Source organism: Meriones unguiculatus, chromosome 7 (genome assembly GCF_030254825.1).
Source record: "Meriones unguiculatus strain TT.TT164.6M chromosome 7, Bangor_MerUng_6.1, whole genome shotgun sequence".
NCBI classification, from domain to species: Eukaryota; Metazoa; Chordata; class Mammalia; order Rodentia; family Muridae; genus Meriones; species Meriones unguiculatus.
The window spans coordinates 12,734,042-12,758,069 of NC_083355.1; the positions used below are offsets into that span (position 1 = coordinate 12,734,042).

Here is a 24,028-nt window from a genome sequence, read left to right on the forward strand (position 1 = left end):
TGTTTTGAGACAAAGGGTCTCTGCGTAGCCCAGGCTGTCCTCAACCTCATGATCCTCCTGTGTCAGTCTCTGAAGTGTTGGGATTGTATAGCCTACTACCCTGGCTTCAAGCTGGTGGTTTTGCTGTTCTGCTCTGTATGTTCACTGAGCTTTACAGCTGCCAACACCAGCTAATTCTGCAACAGCTCAGAGAGAAAAGCACCTTTCCACTGTAAGTCATTTCCGGTTCCCTCCTCTCCTGGGCTTGCTCCCCACTCCTCTCCCTCAGTCCCTATGGATCTGGGTAATCTGCAAGCTTCTTGTGATGGGGACCCTATAGCATATGACCGTTTCTTACTTAACATTCTACACTCTTCTTTAATGGCTGCAACAGGTTCCACTGTGTGAACATAACCACTTTTATTCACCCATCCACCAATCCATGGGGATTTGAAAAAAAATTTTTTTTAAGTTTATGAGCATGGATGTTGTGCCTGCAAGTATGTATGCAGTTCATGTGCGTGCCTGGACTCACAGAGGCCAGAAGAGGGCAGCAGATCCTCTGGAGCTGGAGTTACAGATGATTGTGAACCGCCATGTGGGTGGTGGGATGCGAACCTGGGTCCTCAGAAAGAGCAACAAATGCTCTTAGCCATGGAACCATCTCTCCAACTCTTGAATTTCGATGGTTTTGACTTTTGGCTTTATGAATACTGCAGTGAACTTTCTTATGTGTTTTAATGGGCTTATTCAATGTTTTAAAATGAGTGCGTATGTGTATTCCTGTGTGTGGGAACACACACGTATGTGTGGGTATTTGTACATATGTCTGTCCCTGAGTGTAGAAGCCAGAACATTTTCATCATCCCGAGTTGAATCTGTGTGCTTGTCAACTGCCAACTTCCCATCCTCCTACCCCCAGTGACCACAATGTCACCGCATGTCTCCCTGGTTTGACTGCTCTAGGTACCTACCTCGTGCAAGGATAATCACAGAATTAGGCCCTTTGTGTCTGGTCTGTTTTACGTGATATAACTTCTGCCCTAGTCAGTATTCTAATGCTGTGAAGAGACACCATACCACAACAAACTCATAGAAGGAAGCATTTCATTGGGGCTGGCTCACAGAGGTCTGGTCCACTACCATCATGGTGGGGAGCCTGGCAATGTGTGGGCAGACATGATGCTAGAGAAACAGCTGAGTGCTACACCTAGATCTGCAATCAGCAGGGAGAGAGAGACAGACACAGACAGACACAGACAGGCAGACAGACAGACAGACAGACTCTGGGCTTGGAATGGGCTTTTTGAAAGCGCAAAGCCCAGCCCAGGGATGCACTTCCGCCAAAGGCCACGCCTCCTAATCCTTCCCAGCAGTATCTGTGAACCTAGGGGGCCTGTGAACCTAGGGGGCCATTCTCATCCAAGCCGCAGCGCCTTCAAGCTTCATTCACGTAACATCTCGCGCTAGTCTGCTTTCTGTGGCTGTGAGGAAAACCCAGCACCAAGAGCACCTCGGGGAGGAAAGGGTTTATCCAGTTCACATTTCCACATCACAGTGCCCTGTGGAGGGAAGCTGGGGCGAGGACTCCAGCCGGAGCCGAAGCAGAAACCGTGAAGGAGTTCTGCTCCCTGGCTTGCTCCCGGTAATGTTCAGTTACAGTTCTTATACAGTCTCGGCCCTCTCGACCAGGGATGGCGCCTGGACCGGACCCTCCTCTATCAATAATCAATTAAGAAAATGTCTCACAGTCACACCACAGGACAATCTGATTGAGGCAACCCACTGAGGTCCCCTCAGGTAACTCTGGGCTGTTTTCAGTTGGTAGCTGAAGCTAAGGGATTCTCTGTCATTTTTAGGGGTGAATGTATTTCATGGCAGATGTATCTGTACAGCACGGGTGTTTCTCCTGCGTGGGCATTCTGAGTTGTTTTGCCTTTTGTGAATTGCTCATTTAATTTAGTTCTGAGTGATGGACTGTTTCTTTCTTTTTTTTTTTTTCCCTCCCCTATACGCAAGAAGTCTTGATGTCAGATCAATTGACTATTAAAGAAAATCGTTGGCCTGTGCTTGCCGTCCAGAAAATACCTGGGACAAATTCCAGCTAATATAGAGTTGTGCAGCCTCTGCCAGTGAGACATAACTGGAGACTTTCAGGAACTACCGTGGAAGCAGAGGAGAGGGTCCTCTTGTTCATTCAATGGCACCATGGTGTTTCAGATTGTATATGTGTGTGCATACACACAGAACACATACCTGCACATGTACACACATGGATACATACAATCACACATGTATACATGAGCACACACACACACACACACACACCCTTACTCAGGTACTAATGGCACCATCTTTATTTTCTGAGGTATAACTGATACTTGGAATTGCTGTAACAGCATACCCTGATCTTTTTGGGTTCAGTGAATCACTGGGGAATGAATGTGAAAATTGGGAAGAGATTGAGAATTTTGAGGATCTATTTTTCTCTCTCTCTCTATTTCTCTCAGTCTAGAGGACCAAAATTCCTCTGGTTCTTGTGACACTAGGTGCCCCTCGTAGCCATGTTGCCTCTAAGCATCTGTCCTGAGCTGTCAAAGGCTCCACAAAGATACGGAAGGTGGGGGTCCCAACGCAAAGTCAGCTAAAGCAGGCAGAAGTCACGTGACTGTGAGACACATGCAGAGCGTAGGAGCTGTGTGGTGGAGTCACACATGCTCACGAGCCTGTGAGAATTGTTCAGGAAGTGTCTGCTACAGATACATCCTCAGCCAGACAGAGTATGGGCGCTGGTAAGATGGCTCAGTGGGTAAAGGCTGCTAAGCCTGATGACTCCATCCAACCCCTGGGACCCACATGACGGAGACAGCCAACTGCACCTTTTGTCCTTTAATCGCCACACCCATGCCCACCATAAACAAACAAATGTCATCTTAGAAAAAGAACATGGCAGCTCATGGGAGCGGGTCATTAGGAGCTCTGCCCTGGGGATTGTTGGAGGGCAGAGTTGTATCTACGTGGTGAGTGGATAATTGCTTCGAGCTTGGTGGTAGCTAATCCAGTTTATGGCAGAGGACGCCCATGAGCCAAGCCATTTCTGGGACTCTGCTACTTCCACACCCCAGAAATGAGACCTGGCTCTTTCTCCCAAGTCACATGTCTGGTGTCCCAGTGCTCAGTGATTCATCTTGCAGGAAGATACTCAACAAGCAAGCCTACCTGACCCTCATTTCCTCTTCTCTCCACTCATTTCCTGCCTGACTTTCATCTTCATGGACCCGTGTTCCCCGTGCAGGCGAGAACCTGGGATTCTGGGAAGCCTGTGAGGACCTGAAGTATGGAGATCAGTCCAAGGTCAAGGAGAAAGCGGAGGAGATTTACAAGTGAGGATTGGCCGAATCTTGGGGAAAGCCTTCCTTGTGTGGGTGGGATGAGATTTGGGGGTGGGGAGAGAAGACCCACACCCTTGTGCCTGGCTGGGCTCTGGCCAGCACCAGCCACTGGATGTACCATGCTATAAATGCCTCCCTGATGTCTGGGAGATCTGAGGGTTCCTCTGAAGGAAGAAGTCAGGTGAAATGCATGGTGGGATTCATCTGGTCCCATGGATTTGTGTCCAGGGATTATGAAAGCAAGACAACCTGAACCACAAAGCCTCTGAGAGAGAGAGAGAGAGAGAGAGAGAGAGAGAGAGAGAGATGGGGGAGGGGAGGTAGGCAGACTCTATTCCACAAGCCATCTTAGAGCCAGGCCACAGTGAAGGGACGAGACTTCTTCCATGTGTGTGAGACAGCAGGCCCAGTTGGGGTGCAAGTGTGGACAGATCTCTTGTTCCCCACTCATGGTTCTGGCCTCCCTTCACTTGCTCTAGCAACAGTGTGAGGTTTTGTATCCCGAAGCCTGGGAGATTCTCCTATGCCAAACCCTACATGGTGCCCCAGGACTTGAAAAACCCAGCCAGCCTTGGGGCTGCTGGCCTGGATGCTGAGGTGGTCACCCTCTGGGAACTGGAGTTATGGCTGCCCTCCATCACTAGTCAGCATTAGTGATCCTTCCTCAAACTCGTCTGTCCTGGGCCATGGCAAAGCAGAGGTACCAGGGCACCATTTTAGAGGAGTCTTTACCTGGCTTCAGGTTGGCCCTAAGATGGAGGGGAGTAAGGCAGGAGGTTGAGCTGGAGATGTTTTTTTTTTAAAGATACTTTATTTTTAAGTGTGTGTGTGTGTGTGTGTGCGCACGTGTGCGCGCACAGTGCCTTCAGGGTCTAGAAGGTGGTTCTGGATTTCCCTGGAGCTGGAGTTACAGGCAGTTGTGAGCCACCCAATATGGATTCTGGGTATTGAACTCTTGGTCCTCTGTAAGAGCAGCAAGTGTTCTTAACTGTTGAGCTATTTCTCCAGTCTCCCTAAAAGTTGATGCATCCTCCAAATTGCAAAGGCCTCACCGTCCTAGGCCCATCCCACCAGCTTCTGGCTGGCTCTCCTAGAACATCTGGGTTAAACACCCCATTCCCAAGGCTGCCATGGCCATAGTCTGGCCTCTGGGGAAAGCTGGTTGACAGCCTCTTCAAAGTTTACGTTCCTCAGTGTCTCCTAAGCAGCCTGGGCCTGCTGTGTGGTCCCCTTACCCTTCGCACCTGGGCTCCGTGGTCATCTCCTCTGACGGACAATAACCCCCCCCCCCCGCCCCCAGGCTGTTCCTGGCACCAGGGGCGAGGCGCTGGATCAACATAGATGGCAAGACCATGGACATCACGGTGAAGGGGCTGAGGCACCCCCACCGCTATGTGCTGGATGCCGCCCAGACCCACATCTACATGCTCATGAAGAAGGTAGGCGGGTGCTGAGGGTGCTCGCTGGCCAGGGAGCCCCCTTCGCGGTTACCAGGAAAGCTCCTCGGCTGTGGGGAAAGGGCGGTGACCTGTGGATGCTGCCTCGCTGCTACGGAGGCAGAACTGCCTGCTGTTTCTTCCCGTGGTCCAACAGCCTAGAGCTTCCTCAAGCCCCATCACCACAGGAGCTGCAGTTATGTTGTAGGCAGTACCCGTGATGGCAAGACAGACCAATACAATCGCTGAGAGCAGTTGAGAACTTATGAAGTGCAGTCTCTGCGTAAAGCAAGACTGAGGGAGGGGCTTGCCTGAGCTCTCAGCAGGGATGGAGACGGGATGCCAGCCCCTGCTCTGACAGGTCCAGAGGCCCGGCTCTTGGTCTCTGCTATGGATACTCAGTTCTCACGACCCCGAGCCAACATAATACCGGAGGATTTAGTGTCTCGATGGTTCGGTATGATTGCAGGTAAACCTTGTGGGGATTCAGGCAGCTTCTGGATTATTAGTGAAATGGGAACAGGGTAGAGGCTTCCAAGGAACTGTCATGAACAACCTAAGGAGAATCTGAGAGAAATCACTATCTGAGAAAAAAAAAAATGAAGGAATTAACTCTTCCCATTTTGTGTGCGTGTGAGAGAGAGGTGTTCTGGTCCTCTCTTTTAATTTATTTTTTTTGTGTGTGTGTATGTGTGTATGTGTTCATGCACATGAAGGCATATGTGTGGGGAACCGAGAACAACTTTATGGAGTCCGTTCTCCTTGTTCACCATGAGGGTTTTCAGGTCATCAGGCTCGTTGGCAAGCACCTGTGTTCAGTAAGCCATTTTTCCTGGCCTAGACACAGCTAATTGTTTTATAAATTTTCCATTAATCAGTTGCGTGTGTATACGTGGTTTGTCTGTTCTTTCTACCACGTGGATCCTGGGATCAAACTCAGGTCATCGCGTTTGGTGGTGAGCACCTCTACTAAACGCTGGCTACGCAAAATCTCAGGACAAGGCTTTCTTCCACTCCGTTGACTTCTCATCATGACAGTTATTCCTGGCGGCGTGGTACCTCCAACAGCTTTGTCGTAGGTTGGTAGGAATGGTTGAACATCCATCGTCTTCCCCTCTTTGTATTTATTCTCTCACTGTTTTGAAGCATTTACGTGGAAATCATCATCACTTGCAACTTTCAGTGAATTACTTTAGCCACTTCGTACCATTTTTCTCACCAGTGTTCCCTGGCTTTTTCTTACTAGAAGATCTATAATAAGGTCTCTTTAATGTATTTTAAAAACTGATTTTGACTCTTAGGAATGTGGTTTGCAGGGGGTGGGGAGAGGGCCCAGGAGGCGAAGCCTTCTGTGCAAGCTTGATGACCTTAGCTTTTAGTGCCAGCACCCACACGAGAAGCTGGAGGACAGAACCGGAGGGTCCCCAGGGCTCCTTGGGCAGCGTAGTCAAGGCAAGCGAGCTCCAGGCCCAGCAAGAGCCCATCTCAAAAGTAAAGTGGAGCATGATCGAGGAAGACAGTCAGTGTCGACCCTCCGCTTCCTACACATGCGCAGATTCACACACCCTCTTCCTACACATGCGCACTAGCTAGGCCAAGACAGGCATCTCGCGGAAAGAACGCTGTACGCCTGCAGTGGACTCCGCATCTCTAGAAGCCACGTGGTGACAAGTTCCACACGGCCCGATGGCGTCATTATCCCTGTTCCCGGATTCCATCCGATCTCTCACGAGCTGTCACTTCCACCAACTGGTCTCTAGGATTTAATAAATCTTTGAGACTGCTCTCAATTGCTGGGTCGCTGTGGTGGGTACTGTCCCATGTTGGTTGTGAATGGAGTTTTCCGCTGTTTTGGAGGTACCAGGCGGCTTGGGGAGCAACTTCCCTACCACAAGAGCAGCCTAAGCCTTGTTCCTTTCAGTAGTTTTTGCGCTGTATTATCTTACCTTTCTATTCTAAACACCAGGAAGAAACGGGTATTAATGGGGTTAGGTTTTTTTTTTTCTCAAAATCTCAAATGTTGTATTTTATCAATAAAGACTCTGGAGTCAGATGCTGGGGTGAAAGCCTGCGAGGTCAGAGAGGCGGAGAAAGCACCCAGCTGACCTTTTTCTTCCGCCGACTTCCTAGAAGCGATCTCTCTCAAACGGAATGCCCGTTTCTTCTACTTCCTGCGTGTGTCTCTATGTGTCCCTCTGACTTTCTCCTACTTGCTATGTTTGTTTTTATGTTCACTCCCTGTCGACTGGATGCTTGCTCCTCCTCCTGACCTACGGTTGACTTTACAAAATTCAAACAGAAAGCTTTTGGATTAAAGGTGTGTGTTAGGGCTGAGCCACACCATAGCCAGAAACCGGTTTTTCCAGTAAACAACATAGTCTCGGGGTTCACAGTGTGATCAAACGTCCTGCAACAGAGTTAGAAGTCGGCTCCATCTCTATGGCAATGAAGAGTGGGAGGTTAACGTCATCTTGTCTCTGGTTGGCGCCAACTCAGGTTCAAAACTCTGAAGAGGATTTTAGTGCTGGGGGTTGTGAATTGGAATCATTGATCTCAGCAACTCCCCAAACACCCCTCCGAGGAATGAGTGAATGAGTGAAATGAATGAATCCCCTTAACTTTGCTGCCTCACCGGGGAGAGGCTCGGAAGTGGGAAGCCTGTTCTATGCTTTCTGATACACCCCTCCTCCCTGGATCATCACCATTGTTTTCATCTCCTTCCCACCAGGATTCTTATGCTCGCTATTTGAAATCTCCGATCTATAAAGAAATGCTGGCCAAAGCTATCGAGCCACAGGAAACCACCAAGAGAAGGCAAGTGGAGTGTCGTTAATTGCTGGCTGCCTGCTGTTTCCTTTAGAGACTCTTTCTGCCGAATGGTTAGAGCGGAGCCTTTTGCCTGATGACAGTGTTGGGGGCTGGAAAGTGTTGTAGAGTGGGTGAGCGCCTCATTTGCTTAGAAATGCCCTCCAGCAAGATTCCCTTAGTGATTGCCTCCAGTAAGTTCTGTTTCCCTGACTCCCTTTCTGTAGGGCCCTGGTTATCAGACCAATAATTATGAGTATCACAAATGGAGGCATCTCATTGCTTTCCTGTTTTGTTCTGCCACCCCACCTCTCTACTGCCAAACCGATGAATAGGAATGAATTAAATTACACCTCTGTAAAGCCACTGTTCCAAGACTGAGAGAGAGAATGGAAATTGCACACTGAGAGAAAATGCTAGGTGGTTAGAAGCAAACAGTAACACCCCAAGCATTCTTGGTACCCCTGGGGACTACTTTCTAGAAGTCCATTAACTAGTTGGAAACTTCAATCACCTCATCTTAGAGAGACACTGGGGAAAGGGATGATGTTATATTCTGGGGAGCAAATTGAACTCTTTTTTTTTTGTTTGTTTTTTGTTTTTTGTTCATGGGGAGCCAGAGGATTATTTAAAGATTTAAAAGAGTAAGAAATAACAGCTTGAACAAGGCTGTGAAACGCTGGCAGAGTTGTTTTGTTTTTTTCTTAAAACACAGTCACCTGTGGGCTGAGGGCCCCTGCAGTTAATAAATGTTCCTGTTTGTTCAACCAATGCTGAGCCCATGGCCAGCATCTTCAGTCTACTCAAAAGGGGTGGGTGGGTGGAGAGTAATGAAAAGAGCTTACAAGAGAATACACAATATACCACCTTGTCCTTGAGGACGACAGCCCTGTGAGCAGAAGAAGGTCCTGTGGCAGTATTCCAGGGTGACAGAGTAAAGTGGGGAGTCCAGTGGTCCCAGGAACTCCAATAAAGGGCTGCAATAACTCCAGAAATTCTGTCAGAAAGGAGCTGGGCATTGGGATGGGGCTGATCGTCTCATCCTTATGTCCTAACGTTGTATAACTTGGGGCAGGCATGGGAAGTCAGAGAGGGTCATTCTCAGGCACAGCTCTGGCATTGAGTGCATGGGATGGCAGAGACCCCAGCTGGAGGACTTGGCTCTGGCAAGGGACATCGCAGTCTGGGAATGCTGTCATCCCTGGTGGGAGTGAGAACAGGTGTGAATGTTGACACAGTGTGACAGTTGTGTCCAGGTGGGGGTGCAGTGGTTGGGAGTCCATTCCATGGCTCGCAGGTATAAGAAAATCTATCAGGAGTTAAGGTACAAACCTTCTCTTTGGAAGAGCTGACAGCATGACTGGTGGCCGGTTCTCTTTAGGAAGGGCATCCCGCCTCTCTGGTGTAGAGACAAAGGATCTGGGGCCTCAAGTAGTCCTGAAATTCGGGGTAGGTCTTGGGTCTTGAGTCTGTTATTGCTATGGAAATGCTAGCTCCCCAAATCTATGTGGGCCCCGAGGCTATGTGTCTCAGCCATAAGCCCTTTAAACCTTACCCTGTTTTTTAGGATGTAGCAGTCAGTTTGCTCACAGGAATCTATGTTTAGTGTTAGAATATGTTTTTAATTCATCCTAAGATCTGGCACATGGGAAGGGTGGCTGCTGCCTACTGCCGCTTTCTTTGCTTCTGTGTGTGTGTACATGTATGTTAAGGCCAGAGGACAACCCAGCTTTTTCTTTCTTTTTTTTTTTTTTTTTGAGATACAACCTGTCACTACCTGGAGCTGACTGGGTAGGTCAGGCTGGCTGGCCAGCAAACACCTCAGGGCTGCTCATACCTCTCTCCCCAGCACTGGGATTACTGCTGTGCACCACCACACTGGGTTTTCTTTTTACAGGGTTCTGGGGATCAAGCTCTGCTCCTTATGCTGTCAAGGGAGCTGTCTCGACACCCTTGCACACTGGCTTTTTTAAACAAGTGCCCGAGCCCTTACTCTTCCTCAAGACTCGAGCCCTTAGGCGCCCATCATCCAACCCAATCCGCTGTGCCCTCTTCTTTGGAGATCTTTCAGAGATAACATCGAGATATTTAAGACCTTGCATGGACACAACAAATTCATTTCCTAACACCGTAGACAGGGTGTTTGCCACCATCATTATCATCCCCAAAGACCTGAAATCTGTTGGCAGTTGTATTCACTACGGTCCATCCTCCATTGAGGGAAAATAACTAAGGTTGGACCGTGGTTCTGGCGATGCTCTTGGAATTTCACTGGGAAAATGAGGGGGCATGTCCAAATCGGAACCTTCTGGCCCAGCTTCCCCCAGGCATGTTAGTGTCACTGGACAATGTGGTTTTCTACCAACCACTCGTCTGTCTTTCCTTGTAGCGCCACCCTCCCGTTCATGAGACGTCACCTCCGCTCCAGCCCGAGCCCTGTCATCCTGAGGCAGCTGGAAGAAGAAGAGAGAGCTCGCGAAGCAGCCAACACCGTGGACATCACCCAGGTCATGAGCAAGCTGGACCGCAGGAGCCTACTCAAAAAGGAGCTGCCTCCTCCTAAATGAACTCCCGATGCTGGTGTGGGGTGTGCACGTGGGGGAGGCAACGATGCTTCCCCCCGCCGAAAGGATTAGAGTTTAGAAGGTCCATTCTCTGTCAGCAAAATGTAGGATTCAGAGTGTATTCCCTGATCAAGAGTTACATGGCTTTGTGTTCCTACGTCAGGTCAGCAAGTTGGTAGCCATGCCCACCCCCTCTGCTTTAGGGAGCTCATTTGGTGAGAGGCATAGGAGAAAGGGGTGACGTTGTGTGCCCGCTCATCAAGGAACGGTCCCGGCACCCCCCAACGCTACTTCTCTGAGGAGTATTTATTTAGAAAAGCTTTGCACAACTTCTCACTCCATCTCTCCAATTTAGATGCAACTTGAGAACCCTCCATGGACCTCTTGTCAGGCCCTTCTGTGGTCACCTCTGCTACACCTGCCTCGGAAAGCATTGCTGGGACCCCTTTCCTAGTGAGCTTGTTCTTAGCCGTGGCTACCTCTTTGCTTTCCCACCCCCTTGTGCATAATGTATGGACAAATAGCTTATAGGAATGAAAGATTCAGGCCAGAGGAGGCACGGAGAAACATCTTGCTGAGAGTATCTTTACAGTCAAAGAAGAAAGGCACTGATGGTTGCGTCCAGGAGGAAGGATGGTGGATACCAGATATACTTTTAGCAATATTTTCTAGCTGTTGGAGCTACCTTTCTCTATAGCTATAGACTAGGCTATCTCAGTGCTCAGGGGAGAGGATAGCTCAGTCCATGACTTTGAGTCCCACAAGGTTGTTCTCGAAGATAATTAACCCCACATGCCCGTATGCAAAAGAGAACAAGAGCAGTGTAAGAGACCAGTCTTCTAAAGCAGGAACACTCACCCATTCCACACACTTACTGAGTACCTTCAGTGTGCAGGGCATGGATGATCAAAATCGACATTGCTCTCCTCTTACAGAGCCTGTGCTCTAGGGCAGACAGGGTACTATCAGGTAGCCTTGGTGGCACAGTACTAGGCCACTACAGTAAGCATTTATTGTTCATGCATATGGAGTCATCTCTGTGGCTCTACTGTCCTTGGCTGGGCCTTGCCCTATGTCTGGAGGAGTTTGGCTTATAGAAGCTTAAGCTGGAGTGAATATGGGCTCTGCTTCATGTACCTCTTATTCTCCAACAGCCCTGCCTAGGCATGGTCTTAGGGTGGTGGCAGAGTTGCAAGGGAGAAAAATAGAACTGCATATGGCTTCCCATGGTCTCTCACCCATCTTTTCTTGGCCAGAGAAAGTCACAGATGCCACCTGGATTAAAGGAGTAAGGGAACAGGGCCATGGATGTGTGTTGGTGGGCAGAGTGCCCGCTTTGCCTGCATGGAGTCATGGGTTCAATCCCCCGGCACCATGTAAAACCAAACCTGGTGGTGCACACCTTTAATCCCAGACCTTGGAAGGGAAGGTAGGACTACTATGAGTTCAAGGTCATCCTTACATCTGTGATGAATGGGAGGCCACCCTGGGCTCTATGAGGTCCTGTGTCCAAAGGAGGAAAGGAGTACAGAAATAGGCTCTATTATTTTTAGTAAAAATATGTCAGAGTCCCATTGGAAAATGCATGGATACATGAAGGGGTTCACGGTGATAATAACGAACTAAAAGCCAGAACAAAACCTACTGAATAAGTTATAAAGGAAGTGGGTATGAGACCCCGCTAAGGAAGATGTGTTCTATATAGACTTAGGCTTCTGAGGTAGAGAAACAGAGAATGAGAAGGATTTGTCACAGAATATGACCAAGCAAGGATAATGTCCCACAGAGAGAGGAACTGTAAGGACAAAGCCCAGATGCGGGGGAGGAGGGTCAGTGAAGACTGTCTAGGCCAATATAAGTAGTTTGTGATCACTGATTGCATGCTAGAAAGATGACCTCATCCCCAAAGAGGGGAGCAAACACTTCCCAAATTCACAAGTTACTTTGAGACAGCACCAACAGATGTGCTTTTTGAATATTCTTTTGAAGAATGCTGGAGTTCGCCAGCAGAAGCTTTGGGTAATGAACCATTATAAACTGAGTGGTATGAAGAGAGAGACAAAATCTACCCTCCCTATTGGAGTCTAATGCCCAAGACCTAGCATGGTCCATACATGTGTGTTATATGGCTGGTTGAATGAACAGATGAACGAATGAATGGAAGGAACTCTGGAGGAGGCCTCTCGGGCCCTGGTCTTAATTCTAACACGAGCCATGTATTCTTAAATAACTCATAGGCTCTCTCTCCTCCTTAGTCATTTGTGAAGAAGGGGGGCTGTTTCAAGATCATTTCCAGGATTGGGATACCAACTTTACTTGAATATTTAGAATAGGAGGAAATTTAGGTAATTTTTAAAAATTTACATTAAAACAACCATAAATATATTATGAAATAGAATGCAAGATGCACATGAATTTTTAAGGCTACCGTTGGAGACATCAAAGTCATTTCATGCTTGGCTATGCAGGTTCAGGCACTGCCCCCCTAAGACTCCAGAGGGATGCGTGTTTACCCGGCTCTCCTGCTGTTTGGCCTACTTTAGTGGAAAAGCTGGAGAAGCATGAAACCAGAGAATGTTTGCTGTCCCTTGTAATCACTCCACACAAGCTGAGGTCATGCCAGCAGGGTGGTGGCCAGAGTGGTGGAGCCACTGAGTTTGTCATGAACTCTTCAGGGCACCACTGCCTAGGTCCTATTCATCTTTGGCCTATCCATCTGCCACTCCACTCCTCAGCTCGTGAATCTCAAGTCTGTCATTCTCTGAAAGACAGCAATTGGCTGTTTTGGGTTCTTTCCCACATATGTGGGAATCTACTTGGCATTGGAGATACAAGGGCCTGCAGCCAGTGAGAGTCACAGGCATTACACAGAGTAAGCGAGCATTCTCCAATCAGTGAATGAAGAAACAAAGATCTGAACATTATTCACATGAAGGGAGGTACACGAGGGTAGCAATTAACAATCCACAATGAGACAGACAGACAGACAGACAGACAGACAGACTGTATGTATGTATGAAAATAGAGGCCAGAAAAAAAGATTTTTTGAGACAAGACTTGGCTAGACTGGAACTCAGTTTGTCTACTGGGGTGGCCTTGAACTCATAGAGAGCTGCCTGCCTCTGCCTCCAAAGTACAGGGACTAAGGGTGTGTACCACCACAAGTGGCACTTAAAGACCAATTTTTTTGTTTGTTTGTTTTGTTTTGTTTTTAAGAATCAGTAGAAGGACTGTGGGGGATAAATATACAACCTGGTCTTGGTCTTCATGGGGCTGATGAAGATGTGTGGGTGCCAATGGCTGTACCATGAGACAGAGTGTGATTAGGGAACTGTCTGTTTAACCTGGGAGAAATGCCAGAAGTTGGGAGGGAATTGTTTGGACTGAGAGAAGCTCCCAGAGATGTGCGATTAGACGTGTGAGGCTTAGGTCGGGCCTTGTTGTGCACACCCCCAACACTCGAGAGGCAGAGACACTCAGATTTGTATGGGTTTGAGGCAAGCCCGCTCTGCATTTGAGTTCCAGGACAGTGAGATGCATCGTGAGGCCTTTTTTCAATGAGCACAAACAACAAATCCAAAGAAAGGAGGGTTAGGCTCCAGCACCAGCTTTTTATTTCCTGTCAACATTCCACAGGGATATCCAGTGTCTGTTGCTTGCCAAGCATTGAATAGGTGCTGCCGACAGGGACAGGGGAGAGGAGATGAGAGGAGAGAGGCCCCTGTTGGTTACTTACAGTTAACGGGAAGGACAAGAGTGTGGGAGGTTAAATTATAGGGAAGCCACATGAAGCTTTGGGAGGTCATAGCTAGCCTATGGGAGGGTAAAGAGATGCTGTCACAGCTCTAACGGGGGTAATGGCTCCTGCTAACTTGTTACCATGAGTAGACCTAACAGCAGCCTGTCAGGGCCCATTTATATCTCAAATGACATAAAAATAGCACATATTTAGAGAATATATTAATATGTTTAAATCACTACACTAGTATTTACTGCGCCATGTTCTCAGACACCATCTCCATTTCTTAAAGCCAGAATTTAACCACATAATAAGCTCTGCCCATGGGGTTTAACTGTGCTAGATTATATTATTTTATAAGATTCTAGGATTTCCTTTGTAGAGTTCTATTTTCCTGTTTGGTGTTTATAGAAAACATTGCTTTTATTATGGATATTAAGTAGAAGATACAGAGCCAGGGGCAGGAAACTAAGAGTAAAGTCCTTAGAATCATGCCCAGCACAACATCAATGCTCAACAAATGCTGATGGCTGCCACCTTGTCACCATCACTAACATCATCACCATCATCTTACCATCAGCATCAGGTACCATTCCCATCGTCATTATCATCATCATCACAAACCACCAGCATCTTTACCCTCAGCATCACTACCAGTACCATCTTCCTCACTATCACAGTCACTGTCCTCATCATCACCGGCACCATCATCCTGTCACCAGCATCATAACAATCCTCATTCCCACCACCCTCCACCACCATTCCTATCGTCCTCACTGCCGGAATCAACATCACCATCACCACCGTCATAGCAGCAGCAGCAGCAGCAACACCACCACCATCACCATCATCATGACCACCACCATTACCAATCATTACACTCCCTGTACGAGTCATGGTCCTGAAGTAAGCAGCTGCTTTCTTCTGTCAGTGTTGTTTCTTGCTTTGGTGTTATTACCTAAGGAATTTAAAATCATTTTCACCTGGAACCATCTTACTTCTCGGCTCTCTATCTCCTGAACACTCTAGACAGCATTAGGTGGTATCTGAGGCATTACACCCTCTAGGTGCAGCCTCCAAGAGAAGACTGATTAGTAACAGCATCGTGACCAGCAGACCTGGGGCTCCAAGTTTTATGGCTGAAGTGAGGGCCAGTCCCAGCTAGAAGGGTCTTGTGCCTGCTTGCGTTCAGTGAGATGACTAGCCAGAGAAATGATGTGGTCACCTAAGCTGACCAACTTACAGGACCAACTTTACTTGCTTTTGGAGAAGAGGGGAGGGGACAATAGAAAGAGCCTGAAGTGGGTGTGGGTCCTTGCATGCTGATTGTGGCCAGGGGTCTTTGATTTCTCAGCCAGTTTCTGATAGAACAAACAAGAGTAGAGTTGCTGAACTATCTGCTTTGTCTTCCATTACAAACCCTGTGATCGTGTCTTCCTGTTAATGGACCACCTCATTTCATGCTCCTGCCATCCCTCTCTGTTCTCTTGCACAATAAAAAAAAAAAAAAAAAAAGCTGTTGCACACCAAATCTAAACCAAATTCTACTTTGTCCTGTTGCATTTCTTTGCCAACTGTCTTGCATGCCGCTGCTTTGCTGCTCATATCATTGGTAGCTGGTGCATGAACTTGGAGGGCTGGGTTACAGCATGCAAGCCCAGGCCTCCGTGGGAAGGAAGAGTGGGAACTTATGGATTCCTGTGAGAAAGAGCTAGAAAAAAAAAACTGTCCCGCACCAACTGGGAGAGTGGTCATTTTCCAAGAAGGGACCACCTCAGCCCAGGTAAGTCGAGAAGAAGGTAGCAACCAACTTCCTTACCTGTCTTGTCATTCATCCTGAAAAGGAGAAGATTCTGAGGAAGGGGTGAGATGGGGAAGGGAGAGAGGGAGGGAAAGAGGAAGAGAAAGGGAAAGTCAAGCCGTATGATCTTGGTTAAGCCCCTTTAGCTCCAGGATCCTCAAACTTTTTATCTGTAAGGTGGAGTGATCTTAGGAGTTCATGGCACATTCCAAGGTAGTGAGGTTCAAGTAAACTTCGTAGGTAACTCACTGATCTCTCTCTCTTCCTCTCTCTCTCATTTTACTTCACTTTCCAGGACATAGAAATCACATAGGACATTGAATGGCAGCATGCGTTAGCATGGACAGCAGGGCCTTTGGGGTCACACCTAGGCTCAGAAGGGCCTTTCATCATTATCTTAACTTTCTATTGAGTGTAACAAATAAGCTCATTCCTCTCCACTGTCCTTGAGTCTAACTGACTTTACCCTGGATTGTGTGGGGTGACTTTGAGACTAGGCCTTATTCTGAAGTCAGTAGCCTCCTGCCCAGGGCTCAGGCAGCCTCCTTAAGTCTTAGGTTCTAAGGGATAAGCAGAGCCCTCTGAGCAAGACAACTATGTGGTTGTTGCAGAGAAGGTCTGTCTCATTATAGTCCTTTCTAGGCCTCTCTTGGAAGCAGCAGTGGTTCAGCTGTTCCCAAGACACCACTTACTTCCTAATGACTTCGGCCCATGCCAGGCTTTCATGTAGTGTAGGCCTTTATGAGGGACCCAACAGCCCACATCAATTGACCCTTGTGGCCTACAAAGGAAGAGGGGACAGTGAAGAGCTCACTGGAAATCTTAGCTTTAATTTCCTTGTTCAACTTGGACAAAGCTTCAGGTTTCTTGAGCTGAGGAAATGTCAGACCCTCCCTTTCTGCCCCAACACTCTGGACTCTGGAGCCACAATGGTCAGGACAGTGAGATACTCCCCTTTTTTTCTGCTGATTCAGACTCACCTCCTCCTCTAGAATTGCCTCTTTCTTCTAAGCTACTCAGGTTCTACACGCAGTCTTTTCCTCTTGCTTCCCCTGCCCAGTCTAAGGAGAGGCCTGGGCGGGTGCTGACGTTGGAGCCGCTAAAGCACTGTCAGAGGGGTGGGTGTGGTCTCAGGCAGGGAGGCTCAGCGGGGCACCTGTTGCAGGTCTCCCCATTTGCACTAGTCTGTTAAACTGTTCAAGTTTGGAGTGGGGATGTAGCTTAACCGTAAAGCTCTTGCCTAACATGGGAAAGGTCATGGGTTCAATTCCCAGCACACACACACACACACCAGACAACAATAAAATAATGTCAAATTCTACAGCTAACAATGAAGAAGAGGTGACGTGCACGGGAAGTACACAAGGCCTTTGGAGGCTTGAGGGGTAATCAGATTCAGCATGGTTCCACTCCAGCCTCCCAGGACTGGAAGGTCAGCTTGTGGTAGACGGGTCCTGGCTAGAGGTCCTTGTGTGGCTGTGCCACTATGACAGATACTTCAGGGTAATCTTTTCGGTCAATCCATCCAGGAGGTGGCCTGAAGAGATCTGCGTCGTTGTCGCTGGAAGGAGATGGAGTTAGAGGAGGATGGCATGTTGGCCCTCGAGGCTGGAGACGCGCCTCCTTACTGAACTTTGTTTTTTTCCTTCTCCACAGTCAGGCCAGCACTTGGCTCCCAGCCCTCACCTGACCGTGTACACAGGGACCTGCGTGCCTCCCTCTCCTTCCGGCCCCTTCTCCCCATCCTGCCGCTCCCCCAGGAAGCCCTTTCCCTCACCAAGTCGCTTCATCCGGCGGCCCAGCATCGCCATCTGCCCCTCGCCCATCCGAGTGGCCTTGGAGAGTTCTTCAGGGCCGGAGGCCAAGGGGGAAACCAGCTGGTCTGGTGTCAACTGTGGGTCCCCAGGCACTGAGAGCAGCGGGACATCTGTGGATCGCTCAAGACCACATGACCAGCCCAGGGCCCCTCCCAAGGCCCGTGCGGCTCTGTCCCTCGGCAGGTTTCTGAGAAGGGGCTGTTTGGCATCGCCTGTGTTTGCCAGGCTCTCGCCCAAGTGCCCGGCTGTTTCACACGGGAAGGTGCAGCCTCTGGGAGACATGGGCCAACAGCTGCCCAGGCTGAAAACCAAGAAAGTAGCCAAGTAAGAAGCTAAAGGGGGTGCTGTGTGCATGTGGACGGTGGGTGTGAGTTTGGGTATGGGCGTGGACCATGGCGCCATGGTGATGATGGAGCCATGGGGCTGAAATGAGGGATGTGGAGACATACCACAAGTACTCGAATCACATCTTTAAGGCATTTACTGACCCCAGAAACTCACTCCCATCCTCTTGTAAGACCTGGAGTCTCACTGCTCAGGATTGCGCCCTTCCCAGGAACTCTCACAGACCACAGCTCCATGCAAAAGCAAGAGGTTTTATTGCTATCGCGATAGGGTCGCCCCACCAAAGATAGGAGACGACCCCGAACATGCGAAGCACAGGGTTTTTATACCTGAAAATCAGGTCACTTTTGCTCTATGGTTGACAGCTGGTTGTAGATAGTTTACAGCTGGTTGTTTCTCAGCACAGTTTACCCCGCCCTTCAAGAGCTCTCTGCACCTGGCTTCAATTCAAAGAATCCCAGTTGTTTCTCATTCCCAGGTGGTCCCTCACTCTCTCCCTCTTCCAAAGATGGGTAAAGGGCAGGTGTCGTTTTTTTTTTTCCTTCTTTATCTGCCTGTTCTCCACACACCTGCCCCATCCCAAGACTACTAGTTAGGTAATTCATTGCATTTGGAAAGGGCCTCAGCAGTAACTCCAGGCTATGATGTCCCTAACACATGATGCCCCAGGGGCTCTGGCCCTTTGCCAGCCCATACCTTAGGTGTTATGGCCTCCTTGGTCCCGATAGATACCTACCTGGTCTCCTAAAGGGCCTCAAAAAGATACTTGTTCCTGTGGTGGTCTAAGAGAATGAGTGTCAACTTCCAAGTCTGAAATCTGAGAATCCCAAATGCCCTGAGGCAGCCACTCTGTGCAGATCAGAGGCCCAGAGTGGGATCTGAGAGTCCAATTGCAGCTTCGTGTTTATTGAGATTTGGAGGGGACAGTCAGAGGCACCCCCAAACCAATCCTGCTGGTCCTGCCTAGGCCAGGAGAAAGACGTGTCAGGCAGGAGTTGGACCCAGAGAGTGTGGCCTCTTTGGTTCAGTGACTGTGGAAACAGTGGGGAGCATTGGCTGCCGTCCCTGTGTTGCCTGTGTGGCTTGGAGCAGGAGGAAGGGAGGTCAGCTCTGTTGCTTTAGGAAACGAGCGGGATCCACCATGAATATTGAGTCCCTCAGCTGGCCCCGCTGGGAGAGTAGGAGGAAGGGAGGTCAGCTCTGTTGCTTTAGGAAACGAGCGGGATCCACCATGAATATTGAGTCCCTCAGCTGGCCCCGCTGGGAGAGTAGGAGGAAGGGAGGTCAGCTCTGTTGTTGTAGCTCTGTGGCCACTGTCCCGCTTCACATGTGGGCATGGGGCTTTCTAAAAGGCTGTCTTTCCAGTGTCCCCAAGAGACCATTTAAAGGAGTGGAGGATTAAGTACTGGTATGTCAACACTACAGGGACAGACTGAATTCATCAAAGCCATAAAGACTGAGAAACCAAAATAAGGCATATTTGGGATCATCTTTCATTCAGCAGAAAACACGCACGCACACACACACACACACACACACACATCTCAGTCAAAGGAGTCCCCAGAGCCAGTGGCTGCGCATGTCACTGTGGGTCAGTGTCTTTGGAATACTATTCTTTGGGACTGTGGGGATCGTGTGAGGATTACCTAGCCTTTCTGTTTCTTCACTCGCTTTCTTTTTGTGCCTGAAGCTTTTTCCAGATCAAAATGGAAATGCCTACTGACAGTGGGCCCTGCCTGATAGACTCCGATGACACTGGGGCAGGAGAGTCTGGTGACCAGACCACAGAAAAGGAAGTTATCTGCCCCTGGGAGAGCTTGTCCGAGGGGAAGGCAGGCTGAGCAAGGCCCTGGGCCAGGAAGACGGTCCTGGCAGACATCATCAGACCTGGGGCACACTTGCTCTCAGACCCAAGTGCATTAGAGTGATGTTGGAGGACTGGAAAAAGTGAACGGGGTGCAACGAAGGACGTGTGCTCTGGCTGACTCCCAGCGGCCACCTTGTCCCTTTCCCTGACTTCCTTTCCCATGCTTGGCCAGAAAGGCATGTGGGCCAGAAGACATCCCTTGCTGCCTTAAAACCAATAAAAGGGTCATTTGGAAGATTTTCTCCAATCGGGGTTCTGGCGTATTCCTGGGTTTATTACTATTCATAACCTACCACTTGTGAGTTAAACTCGTGTCTTCAGTTTTGTGGGCAAAGGACATTGAGTCACTTCAAAGAGTTCCCTCGCTGTCTGAACTTGTTTGGACATGATGATTTCATTAATTGAGTTTCAAGGTGACAGTCCCCCAGGGTGGCATTGCACAGAAAGGGCAACAGCTAGGGCAAAGGTCACTTGGAACACTGGAGTCTCTACGATGTTCAGAAGACATGGTTTGTTTCGGGGAAGGGTAAAACATATCCTTCCTTCCTTCCTTCCTTCCTTCCTTCCTTCCTTCCTTCCTTCCTTCCTTTCTTCTTTCCCTTCTTAAAGTTATGTGTTTGTATGTGGAGCTCTGTGTGGCTACGTGCGCATGTGAATGCAGATGCCTGCAGAGTCCAGAAGAGGGCACTAGCTCCTCTGAGTCTGGAGTTAGAGGTGTTGCTGAGCTGCCTGACATGGGTGCTAGGAACCATGGGTCTTCTAGAAGGCAGCAGGGACTGTTTACCACTGAGCCATCTCCCCAGCTCTTAACTACTACTCTGTTACTGGAACAAAATACTTGACAAAAGCAACTTGAAGAGGAAGGAAGGGCTTATTGACTTATTTTGCTTCGTAGTTTGCGGATGCAGCTTGTCCTGGTGGAGCCATCCTGGTGGAAGGGGTTTGCAGTAGCTCATCGCATTGCATCTGCAATCAGGAAACTGAGAGCAGAGAGACTGGATGGTGCTACTTGCTTACCTTCTCTTTTCTGTTTAGACCAGGGACCCCAGCTTATGGGATGGTGCTGCTCATATGAAGATCCATATTCAGGATTGGGACTTCTTTCTCCAGTCACGCTTTTCTGGGATCTATCCACGGGGGCATGGATAGATGCGGCATGTTTTCCATCAAGCTGACAATGCAGTTTAACCATTGCAGAGTGGGACCTAGGGGAGAAGGGAAGTACTCTGCAGAGACAGGGCAATGTCAAGAATGTTTTTGGACAGGCCATCTTCAGGGCATCCCTGAGTCTAAGTCCTTTTCACAGAAGTCATGTGGGGCCTGAGAATGGTCCTACCTCAGTGCTCAACTGTGCATGGTTGCTGGCGGGGACCTGCAGGGTTGGTGGAGGCTCCTGTGCTACAGCAATCAGATCTTCAACCATCTACACCTTGCAGGGTGACTGTGAAACACTCAGTTTTCCCTGCTACAGCACCAGGCCAGAGGTGTGGGCCTTAGTGTGCTCCAACTGTCTTTCCCCACAGGAATTTATTAACTGAGTCCCTACTGGGTGCCTGACACTGTGTCCGGCCCAAGGAGGCAACAGTGAGATTCTTGGTCCATGAATTCATCTAATGGTTCTCAACCAGGTCAGTTTTGTCCCCTGTAGGATGTTGGATGGTGCCTAGAAACAACCTCAAAGTTTAAGGTTGGGGTGAGGACTGGGAGCTGCTTCTATTGGCTAGTAAGTGAAGGCTGCTGCTGCTTGGGATCCTGCAAAGCTCCAAACTCGTAACAGTCCTTGTCTTCCAAAATACGAGAAGCACCGCTACTGAGCAAGCTTGGTTCTTCTTGGAAGGTGAGGAGGGGGCACCACCTTTTCCCAGTGTGACCATATTGAACAAATCTCCTTAAAAAAACAAACAAACAAACAAACAAAAAAAAACAACACTCTTTACCAGAAAAAGAAAAGAAAAAGAAAGGAAGGAAGGAAGAACAAAATGAATGAATGAAAAATTGGGAGTTCAGGCTATACCCTTGTCTTTGGTTTCCACCAACCCTGAAGTATTATCCCAGAGGGTCCTCCAGGGATTGTGGTGGGATCTGATAGTGGACGGAGACTAAGAACTTAATAGTGAATAAAACAGCTCTTGACCCCACATGGAAAGTTCTTGAAGGACAAGAAACTTCCAGTGGTTTATTAAACCAATCATTATGTTGCTCACTTTTAACCCTGAAGTGCATCAGAATTCAATTGGCAGACGAGAGCCCCTGACTTCTTCCAGCTTCTGACAGCTTATCATAGCAGGACGTAAATACTGGGGCTGCTCAATAACCTTTCTGCACAGGCGATTCCAAAACTGAACTTTGGGAAGGTGTGTGAGCAAAACTTGGGCTTGCCAGCCCTTGCTGGGCAGCCATTACTGCTTCATCTCTTCAGGGGCATTGCTTATTTTAAGATGCTACCAAACCTAGATCACCGGACCCACAAAGCAATCACTCCTCCTCTTCTGCCATTGAAATAGTGAAGCAATAGGGTGAAAAGGGCAGGGGCTGGTTTATTTGATGCCTTTATCTTCAGAGTTACCTTAAAATGAGATTGTAGATGAGGCCAGATCAGACCCACAGTCCACTGTAGCCAGAGTGTCCAGAAATGAGAGGACTTTCAAGTCTGGATTTGGGTTTCTGTGCTTAAAGAGCAAGGCTTCTAAGCCTTTTAGGATTCTGAAGAAAGCTAAGCCATTCTGGATTTCCAGAATGACAGAAGGCTCTGGGACCCACTGACTATACTGGTAAAGTCTAGTCTAAGGTTCAGTAATAAACAGACCTCAGAAGGTAGGAAGTGGCTCGGGTATGGAGCCTCTCCATCTCAGACGTGTAGCTAGCTGCCCAAAGACAGGAGGGTCCAGGCCAAGTAGCAATGAAGGAAGAGAAGAAATGCAGAGGCCATGAGAGCATGTCATATTGACAAAATACTAACCACACTTGTTTTTTCACTAACTTGGGTTGCCTTAAAAACTCATCAGATGCCAAACTCCTCACTCTGGGGCCGGCTGGGGGACTGTGTCCCTGATGGAACACAAGGTCTGAGTCCCTTCCAGCTGGGGACTTGCTCATGTGTGAGCTGGGGTTGCTTGGGAGCGTGTACATGATCTCCTTGGCAGTCTTAAGAGAGGGCGAAGCACCTCTTTCTCCGTGGATGAGTTTGTGAGTGACTTCCAGACCTCCATCTTGGATAGGCCTGCCCAGTGTGGGGGGGTACCTAATGGTAGTCCCTCCTGTGTGTTCTTGCTTTTCAAGCCACAGCAGAGGTAGAGGCGGAGTCTGGTGTCAGCAGCTAATCTCACTTGCCAGGGCTCTAAAGATAAGCGTGCTTTCCTGCTCTTGACAACCTACGAATACAGCAAGTTTCTCCAGGGGCCCCAAAGCAATTAATTGCCCCTTTGCCCTCTGGGAACAAGACCTTTGGGTGGCTCAAAGAAAGCTGTGAATTCCTTAGCTGAGTGGACAGTATGCTTATTTCCTAGAAATAAGAGGAGTGTAAGAAACCTGCAGTGGCCTTATTTTGGGGTCTCTGAGTACTGGATAGAGGGGGAATGGGGATCCTTAAATACTTCTGACTCAGAGGCCCAGCCTGCCATAGTGGTGTCTGCCCTCACAGTTCACCAGAAGAGGGAGTTTCAGGCTCACAGATCCCCTAAGAGAGGTGGCTGGAATTTTCCCTTTCCTCCTCAAGGCTCTGTGCCGGAAATGGGGGATGAAGAGGGCTCCGCCCATTCCTCAGACGAGGGTAGTGAAGTGTATCCTGCCATCTTGTTCTCTCTCTCCAGAGCCCTTGTATTCACCTGCAGAGGAAATCCATGTGAAGAAGCTTTGGTGAAGTCCTGACAGGGCTTCCTGTCTATCTGCCCATATGGTATCAGGGTAGAGACTCCATGCCTGGTGGCACTGGATGAGGTTTGAGAGGCTGGAAGGCTTCCAGCAGAAAGGAAACTTCCTCCGTTTTTGCCCAGTAGCATCCCAGCCTTGGACACTTACCCTAGTAGTGTCTCTTTGTGTCCAGCCAGAATACCCTGGACTGAAGACCAGCAGAGTCTCATTCATGGTTGACTTCCAAACCCAAGGGCTTTGTGAGCTCTTCTGTTGAGAAGGGAAGCTGGGGACTGGGATAGCCAGGTCATCCAGGCCAGCACAGGTCAATAAGAGTGGGACAAACATGCTTTTCAGCTTCTCAGCTGATGGGAGGGACTCCCTGTCTAGGGATGGGGGTGGGGCACCAGTCTATTCTGTTCTTGGGGAGGAGA

General features: G+C 48.8%; 1 protein-coding gene across 2 annotated transcripts in view; it reads left to right on the forward strand.

Moving 5' to 3' along the window:
- Nucleotides 1-19,894, forward strand: part of Rgs9 (regulator of G protein signaling 9) — a 68,978-nt gene extending 49,084 nt beyond the window's left edge. For both annotated transcript variants that reach the window (XM_060386499.1, XM_021647725.2), the window contains exons 14-19: nt 3,275-3,362; nt 4,672-4,810; nt 7,536-7,621; nt 10,002-10,119; nt 17,373-17,857; nt 19,569-19,894. In XM_060386499.1, the coding sequence (XP_060242482.1) occupies nt 3,275-3,362; nt 4,672-4,810; nt 7,536-7,621; nt 10,002-10,119; nt 17,373-17,857; nt 19,569-19,719 (1,067 nt within the window). In that variant the 3' untranslated portion in view covers nt 19,720-19,894. The remainder of the gene's footprint in view (nt 1-3,274; nt 3,363-4,671; nt 4,811-7,535; nt 7,622-10,001; nt 10,120-17,372; nt 17,858-19,568) is intronic.
- The last annotated feature ends 4,134 nt before the right edge of the window (nt 19,895-24,028 follow it).